This window comes from Populus trichocarpa, chromosome 5 (genome assembly GCF_000002775.5).
Source record: "Populus trichocarpa isolate Nisqually-1 chromosome 5, P.trichocarpa_v4.1, whole genome shotgun sequence".
Taxonomy (NCBI): domain Eukaryota; kingdom Viridiplantae; phylum Streptophyta; class Magnoliopsida; order Malpighiales; family Salicaceae; genus Populus; species Populus trichocarpa.
Window position 1 is genome coordinate 8,806,411 of NC_037289.2, and position 11,521 is coordinate 8,817,931.

General features: G+C 31.2%; 1 protein-coding gene across 1 annotated transcript; it reads right to left on the reverse strand.

Moving 5' to 3' along the window:
- Nucleotides 1-7,443: 7,443 nt before the first annotated feature.
- On the reverse strand, nucleotides 7,444-11,291 carry LOC18099250 (AAA-ATPase At5g17760). Its single transcript, XM_024600403.2, has 2 exons — nucleotides 10,172-11,291; nucleotides 7,444-8,114 (listed from the first exon to the last, which is right to left on the reverse strand). The coding sequence occupies exons 1-2, from the start codon at nucleotides 11,171-11,173 to the stop codon at nucleotides 7,626-7,628; spliced, it is 1,491 nt and encodes a 496-aa protein (XP_024456171.1). The 5' UTR covers nucleotides 11,174-11,291; the 3' UTR covers nucleotides 7,444-7,625.
- Between the last annotated feature and the right edge of the window lie 230 nt (nucleotides 11,292-11,521).

Below are 11,521 nucleotides of genomic sequence, written 5' to 3' on the forward strand. Positions count from 1 at the left end.
TCCGTTTTAAATAGTTTATTTACATAATGTGCCAACAATTCTACCATGGTCCCTCTAGACCAAGATGATCCAATTGATGAAGTCTCTATACGAGTCCTTAATTCTTGGCAATTTCATGGAAGGGCATGGAATATTTATTTCATTTATAATGCATTCTAATTTGATACTTTGTTATTTTTTTATATTTTCTTATTTTTCATTGGCATCTTGTTCTACTTTATTTTCTTAAGAAAGATCTAAAAAATACCAAATATGTTTCAGTTATGTCCTTTCATCTAGGGGATGGAAATGGTATCCAAATCCGATGAATAACTATTTGATCCGAACAAAATGAGTAGGTCTTTAAGGTGAAAAAGCTATTTTGGTTAGTATTTGAATAATATTAAAAAAAACTATTCACAATTATCATTAGATTATGATTTTTGTAGTATTCAAACCATAAATAATTCAAAACACACCATTATATTTATATAAAGTAATGGTAAAATTATAATTACTTATAAGCCCAGATTTTTCCTAGTGTTGCAAAAATTTATTTGCTTGTATTATGAATGTATGTCTTGAAAATATTTATTTTCATTATTTTTTAACTTATTTAGTTATTGTTAATGATATGTTTATATGTTAATAATGTTTTTGTACATATCTGTTATTAAAATTATTTATTCTAGCATATGTTAATAATGTTTTTGTTCACATATGCTCATATGCCTAGATAAAATCTTATATGAAGAATCCATGTAGGTTCCCTGATAGGGTTCACCTATCCTAGAAGACAAAAGCATTTTATGAATAATTGTTTCTAAAATAATGCTAAAAAAATTCTTTTTTATGAATAAAATGTAATTTTTTATAAGGATTGGGCCGTATGCAAAAATATTTTCTTTTAAGGTCATGTTTGGCAAAAACCAATTTTTTCCTAAAACCAAAACTATTACAATAGGCTCAGGGAGTGTTTGTCAAACGCACCCTTAAGCCAAAGAAAACCTTTAGTAAAAAATTGTCAGTCAAACAGGGTCTTAACTTTTGACCCGACCAGGTTGACCTGAAAGTTTTAGTTCTACCATAAACCGAACCAAAGTCCACTAGTTTGACCCGCAAAACAAACCAAAACCTAAACTAGAATCCAAAATAAAATCAAACTTAAAACACACACAAAAACTCAAAATTTTTTTTGTCAAAATAGATTAAGACCCAAAAAAATAAAGAACATTCAATATGAACCCAACAACGTAGATTTCAAATCAAACTAGATATGGACAAACCAAGGATAGAAACATGTTGGAAATCATACAAGGATCAATAATTTAGCATTCATGCACTTCGATTATCACTCAAAAACCATGATTTTGTCAAAATAGGTTTTGGTTCAAAACCAAAACTCTATAATTAAAACCTACTGAAAACATGTTATTGATGTAAATAAAACCTAGATTATTGACTAATAAAGTCGTTTGAAGGATTCTGTACAAAGAATTGGACCAAAACAGGTCTAAATCATGGGGCTAAGGTAATGTTCTTTCCAAGAACACAAAGAACACTGCCTTAGAACCTAAAAAATGCCTAGATATAGAACCAACCATTGTCAAATCCCAAAACTGGCATTTTAGGCCTCTAAAATATGCTTTTTTAGTTTCAACAAACCACATTATCATAACCAAGTATATTTGAATCAAAAGAACCAACAAACCACATCAAATCATTCAGATTATACAAGATGTTCCAAATCTAAAAATTATCAACTTGAAATAGCCTACATGTTCATACAATATGGATTCAAAATTATTTTTTATAGGCTCATTTTGGTCATGAATAGACCTAACAAATCTAGGATAAATATCATTTTTTCAACATGTATTGCTTAAGTTAAATTAAAACAACATTGTTTTATATATATACAACTTAAATAGAAGACTTTTATCACATCTAAAACGTAAAAAAAAAAACTTCAAAAAACATAATCAAATTATCATAATAACAAAAGGAGCAACCACAACACTACTTACCAAGCATTCTAAATCTCATCTCCATGCTTGTAAACATAAATACAGACAAAATGATAATAAAAAAACACACTCAAGCTGGCCACATGGACTCCACTTTTAGGCTAGAAAGTATACTTTTACGCCCCTATAGTAGCTACTACCTTTTTTTCTTTCCTTGTAAAGTATTAATTCCACAAGCTTGCTGCCCCTTTAAAGCTAAAGAAATCATTGTGCTTGGCTCTTAAACCTTCACACTTAAAGTTCTTTTATCAACCTTTTCTCCCTTTTCTTCCCCTCTCTCATCTGATTTTCTAGGGGTTATTTATAGGGTTTTACTAGGGTTTATGATGAGTTCAAACATAGATTGATGAAAACTTAGCTCTTTGATCAAAATGAGAGGGTTCTGGGTACGTTTTTCAGCTTTGAGCTTTGTACATATGCTTGTTTTTCAATAGTGGTTTTGCAACAAATTTAGTTTTTGGAGATTTTGGTGGTTTTTCCAAACATAAAGACCAAGGAGCTTGTTTCTAACTTTTTGATCTTGAGATAAATATGGTCAACCCTTGATAAGAACCCAATAAGAAGGCTTAAAGTGTAAACACACGAAAAAGATTAGTGGTTTTGTAAAATGAGTATCACAACCATCGATGATTGAGTTAACTACTTTTGAGACTTCGTCAGAGCAACTCCGAGGTCATCATTGTTGAAGACCATCTGATCTTGGTAGAGGGAGTGCACATCTTTCGTTTGGATCCAACCTTGCTTAAGGTTTGTAGTTCCATGTTCATTAATCTGAAACTGCCAACCGATCATCCTAGAATCTGAAAATGCAGTGATGGTTGATCGGAGACAAGATGTTGTTGAGTTCGTTGAAAAAAATACGATATAAATGTTTGATGGTAATAGTTGATCTTTGCAAATGGGGTGTTTTTCAGTTGAATGGTGGTGGTTACAGCTCTAGAGGTGGTCAGAAACATCACTTTCATAGGCATGAAAGTGCTACTTAATTTAGCACCTGATTTGATCAATTTCAACCCTTACAATCATGTGTTTTTTTTAGTTCGTTCCTTGGTTTTGGATTTCTTCAATCAAGTCCCTAATTGTCCATCAGACTTCAATATTTAAGCAATTAAGCCCCTGATTGATCAAATTAACTCTTTAAAATTGCAAATCGACCTTTAGACTTTAATTTCTTCCAATTAAAGCCTAAATTGACTTTAAATATCAATTTTTCTTGCAATTAAGTTCTCAATAAAATTAATTAAGCCTTCCAAAATTCTCATTGAGTCCTTCCCTATGCAAATTTGTATTTCTTTATCCCAAATAAAAATATTTTCACTAAATAGACCATTTGTCAATCAAAATTTGATTGCTAATTTTGTCAATTTTATACATTTTGGTTCTTCAACTTTTTCACTTGTCATTTTGGTCTTTCACCATTAACTTGGACAATCTTCTACACTTTCTTCATGTATATCCTCTTGTTTTTTTTTATATTTCTTTTTTATTTTTTCTTTTCTTGATTTTTTATGGGATCAAAAATAGATAACAACAATATAAATCTCAGTATAAGAATGTATTTTAATCAAGGCTTACAAACTTAAAGTTAGAGGAGGAAGAACAATTAATGAAAACAAAGAAAGAGGAGAGAGCAAATGGTTTCTCTATTTTGTTTAAAAATAAAAGCCCCCACTCTCTATATACAGGGAGGCTAAAGATTGAGACAAGGAATTAATACAAATTAATCATAATTACAATTAACTTTTTTCAAATTTTTTAAAAAGTTAAAAGGTAATTATACAAAACCCAAGCATGTTTTAACATAAAGCTTCAATTGTCTAGTTCCTCTTTATTCTAGGAACTTTGGTGTCCTATGGCCATAATTTTTACCTTTCAAAGCATCATTAAATAAATTAATAAAACAAGCTTATAATCTTTCAATTTTGGTATCTAATTTTTAGTTTAGGTTTGGGAATTTCATCTAACAATGATTTTTTTCAAGATTAATTTTTTATTCATCAATTACATGTTATAGAATTTATGTTGAAGAATATTTTTCAACAAAATATGACCTAAGTACATCATAACATATTTAATCTGATCTTAAATATACCTCATGTCATTGCCAATTTTTTTCAACACATCAAACCTCGAGCAATTGGTCATGGCTGCAATTAAGCTTGATTTCCCGACCACCACCCATCTTTCTCGAGTACATCTGCTGCAACTCCCTTTGTCCTTGTAAATAAGCATCATGTTTCTCCTGAATCTGTCCTAAATACTTTTTCATGATTATTTCCGAGTATTCCTCTTCAAACTTTAATTCATAATAACTGTTGCCATAGCTGATAGTTTCACCGTCTCGATGAACAAATTTCCGTGTAACCTCCGCTACTAAACCTTTTGTCTCAGTCTCCTTCATCCTAATCAAACTTGACATCACTGGCAAGTTCACTATCACCATATATAGCTATCCCATGACTAATCATCAATGATTAAAGTAACATAGGATGGATCATGTTTTTTAACCAAGAAAAAACTAGTAACTATTGACACCACGTATGCTTGCAACCACTCTCGCACAACTTAATTGATATATAATAATTTTTTTATTAATATAAATGTCCGAGTTAGTTTGCGCGCATCTTGACTAATCCCACGGCTTTTGAAATTAACAACCATGTAAGCCTCAAAGACTCGTGAAGGAGCGCTGTCTTGAATTGGGCTCGTTGCTTTGTTTAGCCGCACATACAAAAGCCCGATGCTTTGCACACGGGCTGGGCTTAAAGTTTTGCTTGCTGCACAGTTTACTGTTTAATGAGCATATTTTATTATGACAAAAAGGCACTCACCGTAACAGGGCCAGTTGCCATCCACATGTAAGTCCTTGTCTGTTGGTGGTGCGTTTTGTTTCCCTAGTACGAGACAACACTTAGAGAGAGGAAGAGATCGGTTGCTTTCAGTAAAATTACCTGATTTACTATTTATATAAATAGTGAAGCATTTTAATAGATACGAGATGACATGTCCGCGCGCTGCCGCGGGCTTATAAAAAAATACACTTAATAGTGTTATAATTGTGAACCAGCGCTAGATAAATAATAGAAATTAAAGGTATGATGGAACAAATATTTCATGATGAAAAAAAAAAGTTGTGTTGGTGAACAAAAACTTAGAGACTGAACAAAATGATTTGTAGCAATCTACAGTGTTTTGTGAGGAAAGATACAGTGCTTTCGCCACATGATTTAGCTTTTCAGTTAATAAAAAAAAATTACAAAACTAAATTATCTACCAACTTAATATAAAAAAAAAAACCAACAAAGATAATTTTGGAAGGAAAAAAACCTATGAGAAAAAACGTTGCAGCAATTGACAATGTTTTGTAAGGAAAACTATAGCGCTTTTCCCAATAAAATAAAATAAAAAACCATTTAGAGAAATATTGTAGCAATCCACAGTGTTTTGTGAGAAAAACTACAACGCTTTCCTCATATGATTTAGCTTTATTATAATTATAATTCTTAACCAACTCAATATTTAAAAAAAAATCGACAAAGATAATCTTGGAAAAAATCATAAAAAAATCACATGGGAAAACACTGCAACAATTCATAGTGTTTTAAAGAAAAAAAATTACAAAGCTAAATTCTTAATCAGCTCAATATTAAAAAAAATAAATCGACAGTGACAATTTTAGAAAAAAAAAACAAAACAAACACCAAAAAAAGAAAAAAAATCATGTTGGAAACACTGTAACAATTCACAGTGTTTTGTGATGAAAACTACAGTGCTTCCCCACATGATTTAGCCTTAGTTGTAATGACTTGTAATTGTAATTCACAAATAACTCAATATTAAAAAAATAAAATTGAAAAAGATAATTTGAAAAAAATTATAACAATAGCAATCAACAATGTTTTATGAGTAAAGCTATAATGTTTTCCCCACATAATTAAGCTTTATTACAAAGTTAAATTCTAACCAACTCAATATTAAAAAAAATAAAATCGACGAAGTTAATTTTGAAAAAAAATATTACAAAAAAGAAAACACAAAAGAAACTAGAAAAAAATCATGTGAGGAAAAATTGTATCAATCCATAGTGTTTTGTGAGGAAAAACTTGTATTTACTTATAATTGCAATTCTTAACCAGCTTAATATTTAAAAAATAAAATTGACAAAGATAATTTTAGGAAAAAACATAACAAAAACAGAAAAAAAACCATATGGGAAAAAACACTGTAGCAATCAACAGTAATTTTCGAGGAAAGTTACAGTGATTTCCTTACATATTGTAACTGTAATTTTTAATCAGCTCAATATTAAAAAATAAAATAACAAAAGATAATTTCAGAGAAAACCATTAAAAAAAACCACGCGGAGAAACACTGTAGCAATTAACAATGTTTTAAAGAAAAAAATTACAAAACTAAATTTTCAATCAGCTCCATATTAAAAAAAAAATCGACAAATATAATTTTAAAAAATAAAGAAATAAAATAGAAAAACTATGTGGAAAAACATCGCAACAATCCACAGTATTTTAAAGAAAAAAATTACAAAGCAAAAATTTTAACCAGGTCAATATTTAAAAAGTAAAATCAACAAAAATATTTCTGAAAAAAACAAAAAAAAATAAATGAAAAAAAATAGGAAAGTTGAAAAAAAAAAGTAATTTAAAAAAAAAAAACTTTGAAAAAAAAATTAGAAAAAAAAAGAAAGGAAAAAAGCATTATGAATTACTGTTGTAATCTACAATGCTTTTAAGTGTGGGAAAATAGTAATTCCCAACATCATTTAGAGTATGTTATAATATAATATTTACTCGGCTTATAATAATTCCATGTTGTGATTCATTTAGCATAGACACGCGCGGCATTGCGCGTTCGAGAGCGTATGACAACATTTCATTTTTAATTTTTTATAGATGACTTGTCGTCTTTAACTTTTTTTTTTCTCAAACAAATTAAATCAGGGCTAGGCACGCGAGCTCTTGGCGTTTGGTGTCAAGTGCTACTCTGGCCCTTCTCCCTTTTTTTAAGTTTTTTCCTTGTTTTTTTACCATCCAAATTTTTTTTACTATATTCATTTAATCTTTATTTTTTACGTAATGTTTAAATATTATTATCAATTTTTAATATAAAAATAATAATAGTAAATTGTTCATGACAATTTGGTTTAAATCAATTTTTTATTATTAAAAAAATTTAAATGTATTTTAAACATAAGTTTATAAATATGATTTTTTTATATTTCAATTACACAAAATATGGACATACTATTTTGATATTTTTTAAAAAACTTATTTTAACAATTATAAAATATATTTTTTCAACATAAACAATGATTTCAGTTAAAAATAATTCATTAGTTAAGATAAATAAGGGATATATTAATAAAAACATTTATCATACTTGCAATAATTCAAAAGCTTCTACATTAACAAACAATCACTAAGTTAAAAACAGCCCCTTTAGTTATTGCAATCAAACTTTGAAACAGGATTACCATTTGTACTAATAATTTTTTAGGCTACAAAGCAATAAAAGTTTCCGTTACAGTTTCGGAGTGGGAATTTCCTGCTGCCTGAAACATTCATCAACCTAGCCGATAGCATCTTCTCTTGCAATAACAGATTAGGAACATCTTCTCTTGTTGGTCTTCTTTCCGCTGTTAATTCTAACTGATACTCTACGCTTGTTCTCAACTTTCTGCCTTTTTGCTTCTTGAATCCCAACCTTTTTAGCACCTTCATCGAAAAGTTCATCGCCTTCCAGTTTCTTCCTCTTCAGTAGTTTCACAACCCCTTCAAGTGCAATATTTGAATCTTCACTCTTCATTAGCTCCTCTGCCACTTGTGCAGGGGTGACCTCTGTAGTTTTAATCAGGTCCTCGATTTCTCCAAAGAGTGTATGATAACCATTAATGCCCAGGTAATTGGAGGCCAGCACTCTAAACCCATGAGTTGTGCAGTAGGACATGTGAATGTGCATGTCCATGCGTCCCGGACGCAACAGAGCAGGGTCTAGCCTATCTCTATGGTTGGTGGTAAATATGATGATTCTTTCATCCCCGCAACTAGACCATAATCCATCTATGAAGTTAAGTAAGCCGGACAGTGTCAACTGTATAAAACACAGATAATTAGATTAGGATTGAACCACTAACGTTATCAACAAAGAGATGGTTTACGTACAACACCAATATTAATTGATGATTATCCAAGTTAATTTGATCGATTGCTCATGTCAATGTAGTATAGGGATCTAAAATGTAGCATCGATAGTGCTAGTCTCTCAATCTTTCTGTTTTAGTTTAGAACAAGGTCTGCTTCAGAGTAATGAAATGGGTGGTATGCTGGACTTGGAAAGCTTTCTCACTTTGTCATTACTTAGTAATCTTTGAAAGCTCTAGTTGCTACTTTTAAATCTCTCTCGCTTGGAAAGAAATGGAGTTCATGGATAATACTGTCGAACAAAATAATATTGTCTTTTAAATAAAATAATCATGGTGCTAAGAGAAACGCATGCATATACAAGACTGATCAAGACTTGTGCCAGCATCCTAGTGACATATGAGAGAGGAGAGAATCTTATGCCCGTTTGTTTGCTGGAAAGTAGTTTTTTTTTGGAAAGTGAATTCTGGGAAAGTATTTTCCGATATTTGGTAGTGTAATAAAAAATAAGTTGGAAAACACTTTCCAGTGTTTGGTTATGTCATGGAAAATGAGCTGGAAAATAACTTATTAATGTTTTATTTTTCTCAAATTTATTAAAATAATGAGGAACAAATCTTACAAATTAAAAAGTTGAATGAGAATGAAATTGAAAAAAAAATTAATTTCATAAATTATCTCAAATAAAATAAATAATAATCAAAATAATAGAGATCAAATCTAAAAAATTAAAAAAAAATGAAAGGTGAATAAATTAAAATAATAATAATTAACATTTCATAAATTATTTCAAATAAAATAAGTAACAATCAAAAGAATGAGGACCAAATTTGATAGATAAAAAAATTCAATAAAAAAATAATAAGGAAAAAGCAAATAGCAATTATAAAAATAAGGACCAAAATTAATATAAAAATTAATTTTTAAGAGATGGAATTGAAAAATAAATATACAAAACAAATTATATATAGCAATCAAAAGTTTGAGGATCAAATTTGATATAATCAGCAAATAATGACATTTCTAAATTTTTCACAACTTCCGGAAAGTGTTTTCCGTTGACCGGAAAGTGTTTTCCGTTGACCAACTTTTCTAATGGCAAACAAACACAGGAAAATTTGGAAAGTGGTTTCCCGGAAATCACTTTCCGGAAAACAAACACAGCCAAAAGGGAAAACACTTTCCTGGAAACTAAACAAAATTTTTCTTTGATTGGAAAGTGTTTTTCATTGACCGGAAAATATTTTTTATTGACCAACTTTTTAATGACAAACAAATATAAAAAAAAACAAACATCGCCTTAAACCAATTGCAGACTCGTTTGCGTACTTGGCTTAACAATTATAATATGCCAATCCATCTTTTCCTACATGTTTTGTCATGATGCCCATCTAAAATGCTTTTCAGTGGGTGCATGTTCTGGACGTATAATGCAATAATAATGCAGAGACTTGACCAGAAAAGGTAAAATATATGTAGGGCGAGTTCTTGGCACAAAGGCCTTTCTATGTCAGCCATAAGTCATCAAAATGACTTTACCCATCCACTGATAATAAAAAGAGAGTTTCCCGCATGAGAAAAAAGTGGATCTACCAGGATTTTTGATAGCGATGGTTCTAGTAAAAGAGATGAGGGCCTGAGGGTGACCAATATGTGGATACATTTCATTTAGCACATAATATAATTTGTCCCTATCATCATTTGGACACGCCAAGTTTTTCCACCGTAAGCAAAATACTAATCGAATCTTCGGAAGTAAGAATTCTAACATCTTTTTTGTAGTGTGGGAGTTGATGGTGGAAGGATGATCAACTGATCTTTGGGGAGGTGGTAGGAGTGCCTGTAATGTTTGGGCAGTGGTGGGCTTGGGGAAAAATGAGCAAAACAATTAACTTACTGGTCGGTAAAAAGAAGAAGAAACAAACAATGAATAATATGCCTAGCTACCTAACAATCGTCGAAAATCAAGTAAAAAAACAAATAAAATCTAACAGCAGCATTTGTTACCTGCACATCGTGCTGTTTTCGACCATCTCCATCTTTAGAAACCTGTCTTCGATCAGGCAAATCCAGACTACAATCAATATCTTCAATCACAAGTATCGATCTATTCCCAGTTGCCAGGAACAATCTTCTCAGGTCAGAATCCCGCATTATATTTGCAAGCTGCAAATCATACACATCAAACTTTAAGTGATTAGCCATGGCAGCAACCAAGCTTGATTTGCCAGTCCCTGGTGGCCCATATAGCAAGTACCCACGTTTCCAAGCCCTCCCTACTCTCTTATAAAAATCCTTCCTCTTGACAAATCTATTCAAATCCTCTATAACAATATTTTTCAGGTCTGGCTCCATAGCCAAAGTCTCAAACGTTGCTGGATGTTCAAGATTTATGGACTCCCATTTGATTCCTCCATAGCCTTGTGAATTGTTAAGAGTGTGCATCTTCAAGACTCTTACTTCTTCTTTTATGGATTTTGCCCTTTCAAGAATATAAGGGATGTAAGACCCCAGTATTGTCTCCTTATGATCCCTGTGGAAGCTTAGCTCGAACCATCGTTTCTCAACATTCCTTGGTTGAAAGGGATTGTGGGAGTCATTCTTTTCAGCTTCTGCAAATACTAATCTCCACTGAAGCTCAACCCCTTCATAATTATCAACGATTTTCTCACCCTTTTCAAGCTTGATCGTCAAATTCTTCTCTGTTGGGGTTTTGCTAATTTTGAGCCTTTTTGTATTGGGACTAACCTTAGTGCACAAGTAAGTCTCGGATGCATCATACACTTGGTTTCGAGCAATTCCTGTGGATTCGTCAATGACTAAGGTAAGAATAGGAGATTGAGGCTTAAAGAAGTAACGAAGAGTTGATGAAAGGTAGCTTCTGACATGGTGGGGTATGAGATGGCTTAGTTGATTGGCGATGGATTGAGCCATCATTATGGAACCAGCCATGGAGGCATAGGCAGCCAAGAATGATGATGAAGAAGGAAACTCTTTGCCAGAAAACATGATCGCAAACTTGGATTTGGGAACGAAGATAGACCACTTGAAGCTAAAGGAGAGATATATCCTCGGAAAAGACACCCTGCTCAAGATGGGATAAAAGCGAGTGGAAATTACCTTGTACAATATTTAAAAAACTTGAAAAGCATCCTGTAGCTTCACTATTTATTATTATTATTATTTTTCCAATTCAACCCCTTCTCTCATTTTTTTTTTCTTTTTTTTTTATTTTTTTTTATCATAGGAATTTTTTTTTAACAATCATTCAAATTCAAGATGGCTTTGATCGATTAAATCAACTAAATTATGAAACTTCATTATTCATATACAGTAAAGCTCCTTTTTTTTTAATAC

Excerpts from the sequence above, each read along its gene's own strand:
- LOC18099250 (XM_024600403.2), bottom strand. The coding sequence starts at position 11,173 with ATGTTTTCTGGCAAAGAGTTTCCTTCTTCATCATCATTCTTGGCTGCC. Across the intron at positions 8,115-10,171 it reads GAAAACAGCACGATGTGCAG|TTGACACTGTCCGGCTTACT; the intron begins GTAACAAATGCT and ends TGTTTTATACAG.